This window comes from Gordionus sp. m RMFG-2023, chromosome 1, assembly GCF_954871325.1.
Source record: "Gordionus sp. m RMFG-2023 chromosome 1, tfGorSpeb1-WG-v2, whole genome shotgun sequence".
Lineage (NCBI taxonomy): Eukaryota > Metazoa > Nematomorpha > Gordioida > Chordodea > Parachordodidae > Gordionus > Gordionus sp. m RMFG-2023.
Genome location: NC_088775.1, coordinates 50,042,736 through 50,064,669, shown reverse-complemented (window position 1 = coordinate 50,064,669; position 21,934 = coordinate 50,042,736). Strand labels below are relative to the sequence as shown.

General features: G+C 27.0%; 2 protein-coding genes across 2 annotated transcripts in view; both read right to left on the bottom strand.

The window, feature by feature from the left end:
* The window catches only part of LOC135922855 (max-like protein X), a 27,137-nt gene extending 5,203 nt beyond the window's left edge, over nt 1-21,934 (bottom strand). Inside the window, exons 1-3 of the mRNA XM_065457352.1 lie at nt 21,563-21,934; nt 21,385-21,500; nt 21,122-21,269 (exon numbers count right to left, since the gene is read on the bottom strand). Of these exons, the coding sequence (XP_065313424.1) occupies nt 21,122-21,269; nt 21,385-21,500; nt 21,563-21,599 (301 nt within the window). The 5' untranslated portion in view covers nt 21,600-21,934. The remainder of the gene's footprint in view (nt 1-21,121; nt 21,270-21,384; nt 21,501-21,562) is intronic.
* On the bottom strand, nt 1,078-1,954 carry LOC135931873 (uncharacterized). Its single transcript, XM_065469180.1, has 4 exons — nt 1,873-1,954; nt 1,651-1,798; nt 1,377-1,605; nt 1,078-1,329 (listed from the first exon to the last, which is right to left on the bottom strand). Exons 2-4 carry the CDS (start codon nt 1,669-1,671, stop codon nt 1,259-1,261), a joined length of 321 nt encoding a protein of 106 aa, XP_065325252.1. The 5' UTR covers nt 1,672-1,798; nt 1,873-1,954; the 3' UTR covers nt 1,078-1,258.

The window sequence follows — 21,934 nt, the reverse complement described above, 5'->3', positions numbered from 1 at the left end:
TCAAAATATCAAGAAGATACAAGATAAAGATACTTGTATCTTTAGCTAAACTAGAGTATCTTAAATACAAGATACTTTTTATTATCATTACCAATTAAATTAGAATAGTTTATAAAATACAGTTTTTTTTATTTATTTAATGAATATTTACAATAATTAATAAAATATTTATTGATGAATTAATAATAATAACCAGAGATTTTAATATAAGCTTTTGCCCATTAATAGCATAAACAGGAAAGTGAGAGTAGTATATTTAATGTGAGTTGAAAATTTGCAAAATAAAAAAAAATTAAATCAAATTATTATTTTTTCAAATAATTTATCATTGAGCCTTTGCCTTTTTGGCGTATTTAGCATTGTGCCAAAACTAAATAACCTCTCAACAGGAGCTGATGAAGGTATGGCAGTATTATATTTTAAAAAATTTCCTTAATTAAAGGATAAAAATTTAGCATTTCTAGTGTTTTTCGGTGGTCTTTAATATAATTTAAAACCTCGAGCTCAATGTTGTTTGTATTGTTGAACTCAACAACATTTGCTTCACCAAAAGAAAAATAATCATCATTTTCTTTATCAGATACTAAATCTACTGGTGAGATAGCATGAGCTTGATTGTACACTAAAGATGCAAGATTTAAGGCTTCATTTAATAATATTTTTTTTTATTATCAGATTCAATCCATAGGTTCTTAAAATATGGATGTGATAATGATGCCAAAAAGGCCTCATTATATTCATCATCATAAGAAAAAAATTTTCCAAATCTTTTGTCCATGGCATTTTGGACAGCTTTTAATAGAGGTAGACATTATTGTAAACTTGAATGTTCAAGTGTAAACTTGAATGTTCAAGTTTACCTAATTCCCTTTTAACTACAAATAGTATAAGCTCTAATTCCCCATAAAATGTACTACTCTGCCCTTGTAGTTTGTCTAATGCAATTGCTATAGGGCCTAAAACTTTACAATATTCCTCCATATAAACAATATCCATTTCTTTTAAATTAGGACAATCAATTGTTTCAAATAATAATTTTAAATCGGATTTATATTTTAATAATGAAGTCATACTATCATATAAACTGTTCCATCTCGTTATGCATGGAACCTTAAGCTGAATACCACCTGTTATCTCCCTTATCTTTTCAGAATATTTGGGCCTTCCTCATGCATTCCATAATTTTGTGCATTTCCCCATTAGTCCATAATGAATCTTTTCAAGATTCTTCGAGCTTGATATTGATGAAATAATATATTTAGTTGCAATTAAGGACAAAGTGTGGTTGGCACATCTGATGTGCCTGGGTAATATTATTTTGTTTATAATCTAAAAATAAAGATTTTAAAAAAATTCTAAAAAAAATCTGTACTAACCATCATTGATTTCATTAAACTCTAATAGATCATCCTCAAAATCGTTGTCAATAGCATTTAATTTCAAATTGGATGCATTATCTGTGACAGTAGCAATTAGTTTATTAGAAATCCCATACTCTCTATAGACTTCTTCCAATAACTCGGCAATTTTATCAAATGAAAAAGTGCCAGGCATTCTTCTACATGCCAAGGATCTTGATTGCCTTTCAAGGGTTTCTCTTGTTATCTTTGAAAATAATTTATAAAAAAAATTAAAATACGATATAAATACCCAGTGAGCTGTTATTCCCATAAAACTAGGAGTTTTTGTATACCTCAAATCTGCCGTGGTACAAATATATGATTGGGTCTTTAAAATATTTTTTAAAGTATCTACATGATTTTCAAAAATTTCCTCTATTCTTCTCTGCAAAGACCTCCTTGAAAATATTTTAAATGATCCAATATTACTAAGAATATCATATCAATATTAATCTATATAAAATAATCTAACCTTTCATCATTGTAACAAATTCAGGCTGTTCAACTAGGCTCAAAGGATGTAAACTCTTGACAATAAATTCACATATCAATTTATCAATTTTATTTTGGGTAATTGTTGGTTTTATTTTATTATTTGTAATTGTATTAAATGATTCTGATATATTAGGTTGAATCATTTTTTTTATGGTATTAGAATTTGAAGGTTCTTTCTGTGCTGTTTTAAATATCGCTTATATTCAGAGAATATGGCTAAATGACATCTCTAATAAAAAAAATATACTAGTTTTATTTTATTCATTTATCTTTACTAAGTATTTATCACTTGTTTATGATATTTATGTATTTTTTAAATTTTCATTTTCTAATATGATTTATTAATTCTGTCTGTGTTTGTAATATCATATTTACTTATTTTATCATCTTATAAATATCATTCAAATCCCTTTTCAATTTTTTTATATATATTTCATGCAAAATCATTATAAAAAAAATATGAAAATAATGTACAACATTATATTATTTAATTATTAAATACATAACATTCTATTATGCATTCTAAATTGATTAAATTTAGTAAATAAATACTGTAATGTAATTTCTTTTATTTAGAGCCTTTTAAAATTATCTAATGTTATATTATATCAATTGTAGCTTAAATATTTCCTCTGATAAGAGAACTTGTTAAAATAATTAAAAATAAAAAATATATATCCAAAATGATTTTAATTTGATAATCAACCATCTTCTATAAAAAATTTTAAAATAACCATTATCTAAGAGGGACTTAAGTATGTTAATTAATAAAATAAAAATGTATAAATATAATATAATACCTTAAGATGTTTAATAAAATTTGTAGATGAGTTTGTTGATCCTTTAATAACTTTTTTATTTGTACAAGTTTGACATTCCGCTTGTACCTTGTACTTTTTCACATATATTATCATAAAATTTTCCATCTAGGATTTTAAGATTCAGATTTGATTCAGGAGAACCTATCTCCATAATTTCGTCTTCACTATGAATATTAATCATTAAAAATATTATATATAAAATAAATCCTTTACTTATTTAGTTTTAGTGTTGTTATTTTTAATCTATCAAACTTTGTGACCTGTAAAATTTCCAACTAATTTTGGTAATCAATATATTTAAAATAAAGCAGGAAAAAAATAAAGAAAATAATAGATTCCACAAAGAATATAAAGTTACATGGTGTAATATGTAAATGTTTTATTTAAACATGAATATTAAAAAGAATCTGTATCTGTATCTTTGTCAAGAAAATGGAAAAGATACAAGATTCTTTTCAAAATAAAGGATCTTAGATACAGATACTAGTCTCTTATTAAAAAGGTCAAAAAGATACTGAGTACAAGATACAAAAGGATCTTGTATCTTAGATACAAGTATTCGCGGTACTGCCCAACTATGAATTTAACTATACACTTATGTCATTTAAATATATTATAATGATCAGTTATAGTTTATATTTTATTCTATTCAATAAAATATTTTTATTGTTAAATCACTTCTATATAATAAGTAATATATTAATTATATAAATAATAAGTAATAACAAATATATTTGAAATAAATATTTAAAATAATATTTAACATTAATATATCGAAGATTTCTTTTTAGAAATACCAAAATTTCCTCAAAGGTCAGCTTGCGGCGATGGTAACTGTCAATCACCAGCTTCACAAAAAACTGATTCTGAAGTAATTATCGCACACTTTTATAAATAGAATGCGCAAAAAAAAATAACAATATGGCAGAATGTTTATTAATTATTATTATCAAAAAAATGGATTTCGATTTTATATAAAAATAAAAGATTTTAGATATAACTTTTTTTTAAAAATTTTATAACATTTTTTTTGTTAAAGACGCCATTTTATATAGGATCGGATCGAAAATTTTATAATATTGGCAGATAACCGATATTTCAAAATGGGAGAAATATCGGCCCGATCCGATAATAATATATCGGTACATCCTTATTTTAAAGTAAAGCAAAAGACTATGAAGGAGCTTTATAAGGGTTACTAAGTCAAAATGATTCTTTGGGGGCTTCCCTCAAACACCTCTTTTCGTGGCTTTCAACTGGGTTAAAAAGGTTTCACGTCATTACAGAGAAAACAAAAATAGAGAAAATTTTATAGAGAATGACGTTTACTGAGAAGGCACTTCTAGAGAAAATAATTAGAGATTGTAGTTTATGGAGAATAATTTTACAGAGAATGATTGAATTATTTTATAAAGAATTTTATTAAAAGAATATGATTATTAAAAAATGTTATATCTATATAATTTATAACATTTTTGTGTAATTACTTATGCTCTGCATACTCATAAGGGAAAAAAATTTATAGTATTTGTAATATTATAATTACCTTTATAAGCGAATATTTGGGTAGTTTTTATTGTAAGAAAATTATTACAATCTACACAGAAAATTGTTTGATTATATTTGCACAAGGTTCAGTTACTATTTAATAAGTAACTAGCAATAATTACTTCATAAAACATTAATAAAGCTCATCATTGAGATAAAATTTAAATGTTTTTATATCATTATATTTGGTGGCATTAAAATATTAAGAGTTTATAAAATTGACATAATAATATAAAACTATTTTAGAATTTCAGCTAGTTTTATAATCTTACAGGCCCAAGCCAATGCAGATGCCGGATATATTTTTCAAAAATATTATTGTTTATATTAATTAATATTTGTTAATATTTATTCCTATCTCATATTAAATTACATTTATTTATCACATTCATCTATTAAGTTATTTTATCAATTAATTTCGATTTCAAGTTTTCCGGCGTAATATTTACTTATTATTTTCAAATTTTTAATGGCGTAATATTTATCTACCATTTTCAAATTTCTAGTCAAAATAATTATTTAAACTCCTTGTCCAACAGGGAGAAAAAAATTGCAAGCTTGTCCAAAGAGATAGTCTTCGCCATCAAATAATAACAGCTTCTGGAGTTATAAGAGTCGATTATTTGCTATTACTGAAATATCACAATGGGCTGAAAGATTTATTTCCTCAGAAGCAAGAAAATTATTGGAGTATTCCAAATTTTTTTTCTCATTAGAATGTATTATTTAATTATACAACTATATGTAATACTTTTTAAAAACATGACATTCACTTGATGAAAAAGATGAGAATATCGGAGAGAATTTTATTAGAACTCAAGGAAATTAGTGCTAATGTTGAAGAAGAATTTCATATTTTATATGGGAGTGTTTAATATCTGTCTCCCTTGACTTAGAGCAAGGCAAGCTCATCGTTAAAACATTAATATAGGATCAGTAGAAGAGTATTATAAAACAAATATCCTCTCTCTTAGATACATTTATAACCCAAATAAATGGTTTTTAATTCATCATGCAGCACTTACCAATTTGCAGATATTACTTCCACAAAAGTAATACCGATCTTTTTCAGATGGTGATAGAAAAAAAATATTTGTTAGATTTTTATCAAGAAGAAGTTAAAGTATCTTATGATGCATTATTAGCGGAATATTAACTATGGTTGATATAGTCCCAAAAAATGCTATGGATGCTTTGCATTTCAAACACATTTTAGATTATATTCCCAATGTTAAAAGAGTTTATATATATTAACAACTCTTCCCATTAGTAAACTAATGAGAGAACATTCTCCTTTTTAAGAAGAATAACATAGCCCTGCAGAGGTACCATTTGCAGGGCACGGCCCGGATTTTTTTTTAGAATTTTTTACGGCCGGGTTCGGGTTTTTTTAAAATTTTTTTTAGGCCCGTCCCGGGTTTTTTTAAAATAAAATTTATTTCTTTTTGATTTTTATAGCTAATAATAACGATTTCAAATATAGGCTGTTTTAAAATATACAACCCGGCCCGGATATTTTTTTAAAAAAATTTTCAGGCCCCGCCCGGGTATATTTAAAAAATTAAAATACGGTTCGGCCCCCAGGTCTCTGAAAAACATACCAAGAAGTACAAATTCTGAAAGTAGATTGAAAGGTTTGGATCTTTTGAATATTCATAGGCATTTGACGGCAAGCAATGGATTTTACATGTAAATATATACATACAATTATTCCTAAGAAACTTTTTGTGTATTAATTTATATTTCCAACATTTAAATTTTTTATATATATAAATTTTATAAAGGCCCAAAAAATTCAAATTTCTATTTTGGGTCATTTAAGTGATTCTTATAGTGGTTATATTCACTTTGTATTTTATAATTCATATTTATTTTATAGTTTTTTATATGACGGTTTATACATATAATTTTTTTATAATTCGCATAAATTTAAAATTGTGTATTAAAAATAGTTATTAGTTCTAATAAATTTATGCTTGATATTTTTAAAAAATAATATTTCTTAAAAAATTTTATTCCCCCCCGAGACCAAATTCCTGCGTACGCGCCTGTAATCTTATATCATGTTTAAATAAAATTTTAGAAGGTTATAATTATAATAGTATCTAATGGATAGTAGATTCAGGGCTAGCCGGATCAATTAAATTACGTTAAATCGAATATATTATAATTAGACCAGTGCGCCGTCCGATTTTCACTTTGGAAAAAGTATTTAAATCAGTTAGATCTTTTCAGAAGGACGCGGCTCCTGGATTTCAAAGTATCAAACCTTTATTTCTTCAAGATTTAACTACTCCCATCCTCAACAGTCAAACCTCTTTATTGGATAAAATAACTTAATTATGCAACAAGGTCATTAATGGTGAGGTCCCAGATTTCGCAAGGGCCTTCTTTTTTGGAGCCAAACTTGTCGCCCCGAGAAAAAAGAATGGTGATATTAGGCCTATTTCCGTTGGTGAGGAAAGCATGTTCCAAGCTTATAGCTAGCAGGATTTCTGCACAAGTTTATAACATACTTTTTCCTCTTCAATTAGGTGTTGGAACGAGCTCAGTATGTGAAGCAGCTGCACATATAATGTGCAACTTAGTATTTATGCTCAGAATTAGTGAAGGTCACGGTCCGGTCTGGACCGATTTGATTTGTTTTATCATTTTATTAAATATAAAAGTATTATATAAACAATAAAATTTATCCAATGGTATTGAAGAAAGTGATTTTGTGCTTGTGGAGGGTATATTAAAATTAAGAGATTATGTTTTATGAGATATTTTCATTTTCATTAATAGAAGTATATATTTTATGTTTTATCAGATGTCTGCTTAAGGTACCTAATTATTTTATTTAGAATATGGTTAAGTATAACCAAAATATTTTAATAATATTATTGCTTATTGTGATCAATTTATTGCTTAAAAAATTATAAACAATTATTTTGTTACTAGTTGCTGACGATACATTAAATTTGGTACTGCAGTGAACACATACTCTGTGTTTTTTATTGGGACTATAAGTAAAATGTTTCTTGGACAAATTATGGTTTTCATATTGTAAAATAAAAATTAACAAAATCGAAAATAACTCCTCTAGAAAAATATCATAAAATAAAATATACAAAAAATTATATTAATTGAATAGTAAAGCAAACTTAAACAATAAAAAAGACCGATCCGACCGCGGTCTAGACCGTAAAAAATAAAAATACTGGTCCGGACCACGGTCCTTAAAATAAGATGGATAAGTTCGATCCAGGTCTAAGACCGATAGGACCGGACCGTTGACCTTCACTACTCGTTATGCTATAATTGCTCAACATCTTGTTAAAATCGACTTTAGAAATGCCTACAATAACATCACAGAAAAGTAATCACACAATTCATAAAACATTTCCCAGCCTTTACAAACTATATCCTTTCATCCTATAAAAAACCATCCCATATTTGGCCATTATATCTTAACCTCTTCTGAAGGTATTCAACAGGGTGATCCCCTAGACTCCATATTATTTTGCCTGGTTATCCATGATTTGATCATCAAAATAAAAATGTGCTCACTATCTCTACATTTATGGTACATTAATGATGGGGTCATCTCTGGCGGCTCTGCTGAGGTGGAAAAGGCTGATAATACTATTAAGGCTTCCACTGACAATCTCGGACTTGTGATCAACCGAACCAAAACTGAATATTGTGAAATCAATACAATTTCATTAAACGTTTTTGGCTTTAAGCATGTCCCATTGAAAAATTTATCGCATTTGGGCTCTCCCATTGGTGACGATTCAGTAAATTCTTTTTTTTTAGCGATATGGACGATATATTTGAAAATTTAAAACGCATTCTTCCCTATTTCTCAGCTCAAAAAGCCTTCTTTTTAATTCGGAATCTTCAAAATCCCTATCGAGCCCATTATTTTTAGAGAGGTTGGATATGGAAAGGTTCGAAACCAGAATAAGAGTAATTATTAGTGACTGCTTTAATATTAAGTTTACTGACATTGCTTGGCATCAAGCCCCACTTCCATCCAAACATGGCGGCCTTGGTATAAGGTCTCCACTGTCTATCTCAATATGTGCGTTCATTGCAAGCCACCTTCAGGCACATAGACTAATCGACCAACATCTTTCAGTCCACGATCTCTTTTTGAATAAAGCTAAGACGGAGTTGGCAAAAGTGAAAACCACAACAATATTTCTGATCACTGTAAAACAGAAGGATTGGGATCAACCACTTGTGAAAAACTCCGTTGATTACCTTAGAGTTTTCACCATTGGCTAAGTCCACATTCATTAAACTTATCAAAGATCGGGAATATGAATTTTTAGATGTTATTCCATCTAGCAATCTTAAACTTGAATTGGACAATAACGAGCTCAGCTATGCTTTATGTAACAGGCTCAATATTCCCTTTCATTACCATATAAATGCAGCAAATATCATACTGATGATGACAATATGGCGCTTCATCCTTTACATTGCAATCGTAATCCCGGTCGGCAAACCTCAGCACTCGAGGTGCAATCAAATCATATCTCTTGTACTTAGGTCAGCTAGTTTTCCTACCTCATTGGAGCCTTCTGGTCTCTTCCCCGATGGTAGGCCTGCTGATGGAGTTACACGATTTCCATGGTCAAGGAAAGTTTCTAATATGGGATTTTTCTTGTTTAGACACAAACTCCTCTTCCAATTTTAACAAGGAGGCTCTGAACAGAGCTCAAAATTTTAAGATCACCAAATACAGCGCTGATTCTTCTAATTACATATTCGTACCAATCATCTGTTTGACAACATATGGTGATTTGGCTAAAAAGTTTTTTAAGTTGGCCGCCTAATCAGGAAAAATTTTGGAGAACCTAGGGAAGGCTTTTACTTAAGCCAGAGGATCGTAATAGCTATTTTTAAGGCTAATAATGTTTATCAATTCGATATCTGGCGATGATTAGAGGAAGAGGATTTTGAATAATTGTGCTGGTTTCGCTTTTATTTATTTTGTATTTTGCATTATTATGCTCAATATTGTTTTTTTGTCATTATGATTATTTGTTTTTTTTCTAATTCGTAATCGAATAGTGTATATCATTTATATTCAATCATAAATCGTATTTCATTTTCACAAACAATACATATTAATTATTTTTATGGACTTGCACGTTTTAAACCACTCTATATCCAATTATAAAATAACAACTCTCTCTACTAATCATAAATCAAGTTATGTCTGGAGGTGCTTTGAAAATCTTATTTTGAAGAATGAAAATAAGAAAAGCACAATAATGCCTGATTATATTTATTGTTAACCTTGCTTAAAATTGGTAAAAAAAAGATGAGGAAGATTCGGATAAACATAATCCATTTTCACAGTAAGAGAAGAGTATTTTAATTTTAGACTTATATTTATATTTTAGTTATGAAATAAAATGTTTTAGTAAAAATAAGTTACCTTTCTATGTATGGCACACAACAATATTAAAGATAAAAAATGGCTCTTAGGTTAGTATTATTCATTTTAAATTTTTAACTGGTTTGTAAAATTAATTTTATTAAGCTTTTTTGAAAGTTCAAAACAACATTTTTAGTTTGTTTATTGTCAGCTCTATTTTGAGATCTTTTTAATGGATAAACTTAATATACAATTTATTAAATTAATTATGTAAAACTTTATTTTGAAAGTTCAAAACTAAATCAAATTTCATATTTCTTTCATTCTAGTTCTATTTTGATGTTATTTAAATATTTTTTAATATATAAAATAAATATAAAATCTGATAGGGCGAAATTATGTTTTGATGTGCAATGCCATTTGATTCTATAAACAATAAACGGACGACAGATTTTCTAAAGGTTTAAAATTTATATAAAATGATTATTAAAAAATAATTTGCCTAAAAAATAGAAATATAAGATAATTGATTCCTCATTAGAATTGCCTAATAGGACCACCATTAGCCGGGGTGCGCTAGATGATTTTCATTTATCTACAAAGGCACATGTTTTAAATCTGATTGATTCTGAATTCTGTTCAATCACTTTTAATTTATGGACCGATCATTTCAAACGTCGAGATTATATCACATTTAGTCTTCATCATTTAGATGAAAATTTTAATTTTAAAATATTTTACCCTGGCAAGTAGAAATGTGACTCAAAAGCATACTGAGGATACCATATTATCTGAGATTGATAATATTGAAGAGAAGTTCCATTTAAAAGTCAAAATAATACAAATGGTAATTGATGCTGGGTCTAATGTCAAAAGAAGCGTCAGATTGGGAGATTATGAGCATCATATATGCGTATAGCATGGACTTCATAATTTGGTTACAGTTGATGGCATAAAAAAGTTACCAGAATTGATATTCTCATTTTAAAAATTAGAGGAATTATTTCAGCCCTCAGATATCGAGTAGCTGATTTGGAATGTGAAATTGAGGATGCATCGTAAATGTCTGCAGTCAATTTATGGACAGGTCATATCTTGGATATTGATGATTCTGATCCATACCTTGATGACTACTTTGATATGTCTGATGAATCGGATAATAGAAATGGCATTGCACCAACCAATCTAATGAATACAAATACTTTAAAATTAAATTGCCCTACCCGCTGGCATAGCATATTAATTATGCTAGAAAGTGTTCGCAGTGTTAACAAAATTCCTATAAATAATGTTCTAAATAAAATAGGAAAACAATCTATAAAACTTTTTAATAATGAATGGGATATGATTGATGAGCTTTACGCAGTATTAAATCCATTCCGTGAGTATGTGGAATTTATTTCCTCCTAAAAGGGATCTATAAACTTAGGGTTATTATTTTGCAGTGAAATAGAAACCCATTTACAAAGCAATAAATCTAATTGCTCAGATATTATTTGCTTAAAAGAAAATATGAAAAAAAAGCTTGATCATTGAACTTCAAGTTATTTTTAATTTTTATTAATAAAATTATATTTAAACATTAGATATTAGCGACTCTACTTGATCCCAGATTTAAAAATCTTAAAATTGTTTCAGAATATTTAAATTCGAATTCTACGACATCATTGCAAAGAAAATACATAAATTTAAATTGGAATGAGACAGGAAACAATTTAAGAAATGAATTAAACTATGTTGACAATGTGTTAGAAAAGAGCGCCCAAATAAATTATAAAAAAATGTAATACTGATTTATAAACTAAATTAATTAAAAAAATTCATTAAAAAATTTTTTAAATAAATGCCGCGCCGCCGCCGCAGATAATTTAGTAGGAGGCGGCTAGATCGGCGCGCCGCCGAATGCCGATGAAAAAATAAAAAAATAACGTCACTATTGATTGAGACATCGGCGCACAGGTCTAATTATAATATATTAATATAAAAAGTATTCATTGGCTAAGATTTAAATCAGTTCTGTATAATAACGCAATGAAATGTAAAAAAATTATCACAAATTTAAATTTATTATTTAATTATATTTATTAAGATATACATATATAAATTAGGTAACTAGTTACTTTCGGCAGTTTCCATCTAAAAATGAAGCCGTTACTATTTTGTAAATGTAACTAGTTAGTCACATTTTTGAAACAATGTAGCTAGTTAATGCTAACTGCTTAATTTTAAACAGCAAAATTTATTTTAGTTCTTACTTATAATATTTTTTTTCCCAAAAATTTAATAATATGTGACACATGGATAATCCATTCTTTAGTTAAAAGATATGTCACGAAACGATAAATCTTAATCGTACAATAATCAATGGCAGTAAGTGTTTATTAATTGAAAACAATCTATGTTATTATACAAACGACAATCTCTATAAAAGTTTCTCTATAATTGTTTTCTATAAATATTTGTCATTAAAGACCATTTTTGAAAGTTTTAATTAAGTAATAATTTAATTTTTTTTTTAAATTATGGCTGAATTTATTTCAAGTAGTCGAAACAATCAGTTACTACTTCTTGATTTTTACTTATTTCAAAAGGAAAAACATCTAACCAAACAACCTATTGGAGATGTATTCAATTCCATGTGGATGAAACTAAGAACGGAATACCTATATTCTACAATCAAAAGCATAATCATTTACCAGACATTGCAGATATTGAAGCAAGAAGAGAGCTAAATAGAATTAAATAAAAGGCTTCTAATTCCCAATCTCTGCCCAATAATATAATGGCCGATTCAAGCAATATATCCATAGCTGCCACTGGGAGAATGCCCAGTTGTTCCTTAATTAAAAGGACAATTTAAAGGAAAAGATGCCAAGTAGGAAGAGTGCCTGCCGTTCCCGTAGTCTGAATGACTTGGTCATACCAATTGAATATCAATTATCCAATAATAATGAACAATTTTTATTATAAGATAGTGGTCATCGATGCATCATATTTTCAACCATCAAAAATTTACAATTTTTATCAATATGCGATAAATGGTATGCAGATGGCATATTCAAGACATGCCCTCCTCTCTTCCAGCAAACTAGGGCCGTAACCAGGAATTTTCAGTTAGGGGGACCAGCTGCTCACTTAGGGGGCCACTACTTTTTTTAAATAAAACAAATAATTAAGCATTCATAGAAATTTTTTGCTAATTTTATTGAATAATTATTAAGTAATGCTTTCAGCAGAAAGACACTGTAAATTAATAATCCCTATAAAATTTTCTTGGACTTCACCAGAAAAAATATAAATAATTATGCTAAGGTTTTCACAACCTGATGCATCTTTTGTCACATCAGCCCTAAGACAAAAAAAAAGGCATCTCACTTTTGTTATATTTATCTGAAATCAAGCACCATATCTACGATAATAGATATTACTTCGTTTTGAATCTAGGTGATGTATATCGAGTATTTTTGTATAGAAATTTCGTAATTTTATTTAATTCAGGATCTTTTTGGATGGTGTATGAAAACATTGCTATAAATAGTCCAGAAAGAATAAATTATGTTTTCTACATTTGCAGCATCCGTAATTTTTGTTGAACCAGTCCCAAGGAAAGGTAGCTTATGTATTAAGAAATATCATGAAATCTTGATTTAAAATCGTAAAGATTACGGTTAATTTGTTAGCTTACCAAAATTATTGTTATCTCACTATTTTCTTTATAATGCTAAAATATTCAGCGCTGTTTTAAATAACTGGTTATATCGGGTTTAGATAATATTATTTTGTCTAAGATCTCCGGACCATTTTTAAAAATCGGCCCAAATCGAGTTGTTTAGCAACACTGCACAATAATTACCAAATTTTATAAAAATTTAATAAGAACTTTTTTTATTTTAATAAATATTTACGAATCGGTATCAATCTGTTTCCTTAGATTTGATATATATATATATATATATATATATATATATATCAAGCCTTGAGTAATCACTTGATTAGCTTCAGAAAATCCCGGTTTTTTATGATTTGCATCCAGATCTATATCAGAGACCTTCAAAAGATAATAATAATTATTTTAAATTCCAACGGCGCAAACATACACCATCCGAGATGAAAAATAAAACCATTATCCCCGCTATTTATGTTCTGATGACATCACGTCGCCAACAAGATTACGTTAATATTTTCAATCAAATAAAAAATCTCCAAATTTTTTTAAATATTAAATTCATCATGATCGACTTTAAATTAGCAGCGTTATCTGCTTTTTAACAGTTGTTTCCAATGACTGCAATGCGCGGGTGCCTGTTTCATATGTGGCAATGCATATGGCGCACGGTTCAAAAAATTGCTAATTTGCAATGCATACAAAACACAAACAAATTTTGCTATGTACATAAAAATGTTAATGTCACTGGCATATGTACCAGTTGAGGATGTAATTTATAGATTCGAGGAATTATGTGCCTCTGAATTCTATCAAGAAAATAGGGATATTCTCGCCCCCTTGATAGAATACTTTGAAGTGACGTGGATTGGAAAAATGATAGCTATACGAATCGACACTATCTCGTGAACCGAATACCAATAATTCAGTAAAGGGATGGCTCGAAGTTTTTCGTCTCATATAAGTTCCCATCATCCAATGATCTGGAAATTTATAGTTAATAATTATGTTATATTATAAATTATAAAAACTTTTCATTTTTGGCTCTAAGACGAAGATAGTCTAAATTTTTACAAATTGGAACAATATTCTTTAGGGCTATTGGCTGATTCAGAGTTGTTAACGCTCCTTTTTAAAAGTAGCCAGCTCCCGCTACTAAATTTTTTAAAAGATAGTTCCCGCTCCAAGTAATGGAATGCCACTCCATATTTGCTCTTTTGATTTTCATTTTTTTCAGAAAGTACACGAAACAAGATCATATTTTTTTATCAAAAAAGTTTTATTTATATTAAATGATATATCAAAATATTTATAATTTTTTATTAGCTTTTAAAAGGTAATAAATTTTCTACATTTGAATCTAACAAACATCCATGCCTCTCCCCTAAAATCTGTTTAGCAATACTAAACAGGAGGGGAAGCGTGGTATTGTATTTTATAAAAATATTTTTTAATTCAGTAAATCCATCAAAAATAGTAATTTTGATGTGATTATTTTAAAAATATTTGTTCAATATATTTTTCTTTATGATCTATTTCATGGAATCAAAAAAATCTTCCAAATCATTGCAGGGTTCCCGTGAAATTGTAGCTATTTTTGCATCAGGAATTTGTTTTCTTAAAAAATATATTAATTTGTACTTTAGTTCCATATATTGTGCATTTTTTATCCATTCCCAATTTAATTTGAATGCAGGATCGATAATAGTGGCAATGATATTTTCATCATTATAAACATTTGAAAATCTGCAATTAAGTTATTTAAATAGATGATTTATTTTTTATTTCGATTTCTTTTTCTATGACTGGATCCATAATATCAAAACTATTTTTTTAATCATATATCTATAAAATGAATATAATATGATTTACAAGATTTTCCAAGAAATTTTCAATATAAAAAGAAGGAAAAATTTGATATTTAATATTTTAACTGATTAGATGAAAAACCAATATAAAACTCGACTTAACATTTAATATTGCATAAATTAAAATAAAATCATTTTTATTGAATTTTAATTACCAAATAAATATTGATTAATATTTAAAAAATAATTTAATTTATACATTAAATTTAAAAAAGCGGTGGAAGGGCGCTCCTCCACTCCAACCCTAAAAGGAGCTAGTTCCCTCTCTTGATTTTTAAAACAGGTGTTTTTGAGGAGCGCCGCTCCTTAACAACTCTGGTTGAATTTAATCATATATTTGTATTTTTTTATTGGTATATTATTTATTTATACTATGTTTATTTGGCTTTATTATGAATAAAAATTTATTTGATATTTCGAAATATGCTAAGCTCTCTTATTTAGTAGATTATCTAGGTTTATCTTATAAAAACTTCATATACAAATGAAATTAATCATAATATTCATTAAATAAAATCCTCTATAAAATAGTCTCTATAAATGACATTCTCTATAATTGTTTTCTCTGTAAAATACATTTCTTTAAAATAATTTCTATAAACGACATTCTCTATAATGTAAAAGTTTCTCTATAATTGTTTTCTCTGTAATGACTGGATACCAGTTAAAAAGGATGCTAACTCATAGTAATATATACTAATTACGAATTTATAAAAATAGAAAAATTGAACATTTTCTTTAGTGTTGTTAATTGATTGTCTACTTGAGCCTATTGGATTGAAAAAATCGATCCAAAACTGACTAGTTAACTCAGTTCTTAAACTGTAGTTATGAACTCGAGGACGAATAGTAAATTATCTTGAATTAAAAAAGAATTTAATTTTTTTCGTTTTTTAGAAATAGAAAAAATTAAGAATGCGGGAAGATTTGCCTACCTAATTTTTGTATAAACGCCGTTCTTTCGATAAAAGGCTTGATTTTATTGTGAACTCGAGTCGTTTAATTTGTATAAATATCGAATAAAAATATCTAAATAATTTAGATTTAGCATCTTTATTTAACCAATCATTTTTGCCCAAATGTATAAAAAATATTGGAAGCAAATATAGATGTCGAAACTAGTATAAAACGGCAAACTGAATATTTTAGCCAGGAAAATATTGCCAAAGTTTTGAGATTCCACTAATAAATGTCCAAACCCTGCACCCTTTCATTTTAACAATATTACGTCATAACCCCCCCCCCCTCCTTGCCGGTTATTCATAATAAAAATTACTATTTATGAGAACTTGTATTTTAAAAAGTGAATATTTTAATATGTAAATATGGTTTTGGTAAAAAATGGGGTAAACTAAACATTCAGGATATTATATTTATAACTTCTCCTAAAACCAATTTTGAAATATATGAAGATTGGACATAAAAAATTAAAATATTTTAAATTCATAAAAAATTAAATTATTTTTTGGCTAGCAAATTATTTCCATGAAATACAATTTAATTTATTTCTAATTAATTGTTCCATTACTGGTTAACGGTGCATATATACACCACCTCCTATATATCATTTTAAACAGAGTAGTTTTTATTTTAAAAAATAATAAAATAGGTTTTTATATAGTTTAGACATTGTACCTCAAAACTGGAAAAGAAAAATATGAAAAATTTTTCTTTTATGTCCCTAAGAAGCCCTCAAACATGGCGTTTTTATGAGGTCTAAAATGTGAAAGCTTTGAAGTGATCTCACGAGCATATTATTAAATTATTTCGATGAAAACTAATGTATATATATTTTTTATAGATATATCAATATTTATCAATCATTTGAAATATTAAAATTTTAATTGGTAACCATATAAAGTTGACTGGTGCATATATGCACGTTAACCATCTAGCAGTATAAATTATTTTAAAAAATTCAAAATCAAATTTAATATAATGAATTATAATTTTTTATATTATACTTAAAACTATTACCATTACTAAGTTTTGAAAAAAAATTTTATACCCAAAAAAAGATCTTTTGAAAATATTTTTGAGCCCCATGAGAATCGAATAATATGTTTCTTTTATAATTTTTTATCTCGACCTAATTATATGAAATTATTCGTAAATATTTGGTTCATAAATATTCGAAAATTAAAATTATTCATAAAAATTTTTAATTATTTGTACCCTCTTCCTTGCTGAACATTTTTTTTCTTATGCACCTGTTTTATTCAATCAATATAATAGATGGCTAATTAAAAAAATCAAGATTCTACTAAATATTTAATTTTAAATAAAAATATTTAAATGAATCGTTTCTAGAATGACTTAACAAATGAGGGAGTTTTACCTTCAGATACTGCTGGTGAATTGGAAATTCATAATTCAATTTATGACGACATTCCAGAACCATCTACTACAAGAAGCAATTCTGTAATTTCTCGCCATTTAAAATGGAGAAAGATATGTTATATTCTACAATCCCTTTCAATGGGGAAAATTAAGATGTAATAAAACTTGAAGACAATTTGCAAGGTAAAATTCCATCAGATATATTTTTTAATTTTCGGCGAAGATTTATATTCCTTAATTGTAGATCAAAGTAATATTTATGCAAAACAAATGAATAGGTCTAATAATGTATAACCATTCCATATATTAGATTTATTAGAATTCTATTATTTACTAGATATCATTCGTTCCCACAGTAAAAGATGTATTGGTCTAATAATAGTGATATTTCTATTCCAATAATCCGGAATACAGTGACTCAATTAGAATTACTAAATTTGAAATGTAATATTCATTTGACACAATACTAAAAACATATACATGATAGATTTTATAAAGTTAGGCCTAACAAAACCAAATTATAACATCAATATACGGTACGTAAATGGTTCTCATTTATATCTTTCACTTCAATAAATGTATTAGTATTTTCTTCTAGATCTATAATAGACATAGGGGGTGGCTGACCATAAGACCAGGTGGGCATTTTGCCTATGAGGCCGCGAGAAGATGTTAATTTTTGAGGCCTATCATAGGAAAATATTAAAAAAGGCCGATTAGAAAATTTTTTTTATTATGTGCACATTATTTTCTTTTATTTATTTATTTTTTAAGATATCTCTATTATTTGAATATTACATTCCTTGAGAATTATTATATCGACTATATTTTAATGCATAAAATATCAATAACATCGCTTGACGCTATACATCATTACCACGTGCTTTGTTTTTTTTCGAAAACGCTTCCGTTTGAGTTTGAGTAGAGTGAAAGGTAAGTTTTGATTAATTTATTGTATTATTCATACATTGATTTATTATAAAAATAAATTCTTTGAAATTAAATAAAACCCAGGTATAATAATTTTAATAAAATAAATTTTTGATCAATTTGATTTTCTAATGTTTCTTTTTAATGTTAAAAGCGATGACCAAAAAAATGATATAAATCAGGTTTGTGAACCCGGTAAAAATATTAACCTAGTTCGGTTCAAAGTAAAAAAATTATCTAAGGGGAATACTTTTAAACCCGAGTTTGATTTCTGGTTCAGCTCATGTTTAGGAATATTTGAATTGTAAATTTTAAAAAACTAGACATAAATTTTTTTATTTTATTTATAGGCAAAAAATATTAAAAATACAATTTTTTTCGCATCTTGTTTTGACAAAATGTACTTTTTTGAATTTTATAATATTTTGTGATATATTCCTCAATGGCTAAGATACCGACTTTGTTCGGGGTTTCTAGCTTATTTAGAAGAATCGCTAGTTATTTAGGCTAACTCAATACCACTTGACTATAATGACAAATAAGTGAGCAAGAATTTTACAGGTTTTGTTGTAAAAGTATTCATTTTGAATCTTTATTATAATTATTTGGGAAGAGCAATATAATTGGTTAAATAAAAGATTCTAAATCATTTAGATATTTTTATTTAATTATCATGTTTAAATTAACTAATTGAGGTAAAAATAAAAATCAAGGTTTTTACAGAAAAAAACGGGGTTTTCACCAAAAAAAATAGCTAGGCGATTCTTTCCACATCTTTAATTTTATCTATTTCTATAAAAAACGAAAATAAAAATTAATTAAAATAATTATGAAAACAATTCGTCCGCGAGTTTATAACAAAAGTTCATGACTCAAGTTCTGAACTAAATTAGTTGACTAACGACTACCAACTTTGAGTCGAATTCGACTGAACTAGACTCAACAACACTAATTTTCTTCACAAATCTGAGAAAACAATAATTAAGAATGTGACTCCTATAAATTTTTTTAATACAATTAGTTGTCAATCAAGATAATTCAAATATTCTTCTAAATATTTGATTATATTATACTATCATGAAATTTTTTAAATTGGTTAAAATTTTTGGCGCATTGTAAAAAAGCAGAGAAATCAGGTTTAATTATTTCCTGCTAAAAATAACTTCTATTATTTTTACAAAGAAACAAACGTATAAATTTATATATATCATTATAAAAATTATAATTAACGATGCATTTCAATATCCTCAAAAGGGCATATTGTGAGGTAGAATCCAGGTAGATTTTTTAAACAAAAATACCCATTTTCTATCTGTGGTTATTTTTATTCTTACCTTTGTGTTCAAGATATTTCTCTTCAGGGTTTTGTTCTATGTCAAAAGTAATGTCAGGATGTGAGGGGAACATTACAGCCTATGCTTTAAAGATTTTAATATCAATTCTTTAGAATATTCCTCTTGCTTTACTAAACTTTTTGATAAATCACATTGTATTTAGAATTATTAGGCAAATATTTTATGAGATGGAAGGGACACTCAAATATAAAAAAACCGATAACACATATAGTGGTTATTTTTTATGATAACATATATTATTTAAAAATGATGTTCCCAGAATTTTAACTTAAAAGTCACACTTTTATCAATCAAATAGATACAGTTAACTCCAAAGAGCTTTATTTATAAAAAAAAGTCAATCCATGTTAAATCGATCAAAAAAGTATAATTTTTGGCTGATCTATATGGGAAATATTTTAAATGACCTTTTTTATGAGAATCAGTTCATTTATTACAATTGATTAAAAAATACATGCTATATTTTAATAACTCATACAGAAAAATGAGTCACTCTGATTTTAATAGAATCTTAAACAAATTACTATTATCATTCTACTTGGATACAAAAAAATTTAAAGATGAGCCTTTAGGGCACATAAGTAAAATGGATAAAAACTAAAAAAACTGAGTAATAGTGTATTTTATAATCTTCTCTTAAATGATTAATAATACTTTTATATGATCATTTTTTAAATATTAAATTCATCAGAACATTTTTAATGTCTGTCTTGTGGATGGGAATAAAAAATTATTGAGCTGGACAACTCATGCAAAATATTTTTCAGATATAAAATTAGAATTCAATATAAGATATTTTCTTTGAAAATATTTTTACATCCAGCCCAAATCATTGTCCACAGACCAAGAATTGTAAATCTTTGCTATGCCTCTAAAAAATTCATATACTATTCACCTCCCAACTCCCCTTGCTACTACTTATCATATCAAATATATGGTCTTAAATTGACATTCAATTATATATAAAACAAAATGGTTTTAAACCGTTTCAGAAAAATTATACTAATTCTATTCTCTACCATTTATTTGGTATAAAGTTTGGGGTTTGGGTCAGAAAATTATAAACTAAAGTTATGGTGTTGGTCTATCTCTGAATAAATTATGGTGTTTAAATTTTTTATTTTAACTAAATTTGCTTTAAAGAAATTATCTGTATAATATAAAAGTAAAAACAATCTTTATCATGAAGTCATTTTTTATAGGATAGTTAAAAGCAATTTTTCAAAATTAATATTAAATAGGATTGTTGATTCTTAAATCACAATCCATTAGCAACTCTGTTTATGAAATCATAATATTAATTATTGATTACATATAAATTACTTTTTTGTAACAATGCAGCTTTGCTTATTTTATTATAGTATAAATTTTTGTCCTTATTAGTATCATCAGAGGGATTTTGATTGATCATATATGGTGAAGTGGGAATATCTGAAGTTGCCAATAGATCTGACAGTTCATCATATCCTTTCTTAAAATCATTAATATATCAATAATAATTAATATGCCTTATAGGATAGGTAGGAAAATGATATAATTGGCAATTAAAATTATTTTACCATTCATGAGCTTAAAATATAACATACCTTGATAGCATCTCTACGTCTTTGCTCTGAAAGTGTATGTGCTTGTTTTTTTGTGTCAGTTGATTTATCTTTGTTGATAGTTTTGTGAAGAATGGATGATGTTTCACTATCAGTATCTAATAAAATATATTAACAAAAATAGATATAAATAATTAATTATATAAAAGCATATGTTAACCTGTCTCATCAATAGCTGAAGTTTCAAAATTATTCATATTAAAAAGGGCAAATAAAATTTTTGCTAAAATTAAACGATTGGATTCCAGTCACCGTGCTAAATTTTAGGTGGTGTGTCAAATATGATATTTTCTAATTCTATATTTTTAGGAATGCGCTAAGCATTGGATTTTGTTGATTTTTCTATATTTTGATTGTTGTTTTCTATCTATGGTCTTGTCGATGGCGACAATATATGCTACCTACTGTCAGGCTTGTTAATCGATCCTTTTAAAATAATCGAAATCCAGGATCGACCTTTTTTAAACAAAAGGATTGCCATCACGCTCACGATCCTTTTCATATTTTATAAATTTTTGAATAAAATTTTTGC

Bases quoted from the DNA above. Each gene is read 5' to 3' on its own strand.
- LOC135931873 (XM_065469180.1), bottom strand. From the start codon at position 1,671: ATGGGAATAACAGCTCACTGG. The intron at 1,606-1,650 runs GTATTTATATCG...TTATTTTCAAAG, and splicing joins TGGGAATAACAGCTCACTGG to ATAACAAGAGAAACCCTTGA. The intron at 1,330-1,376 runs GTTAGTACAGAT...CTTTATTTTTAG, and splicing joins GTTTAATGAAATCAATGATG to ATTATAAACAAAATAATATT.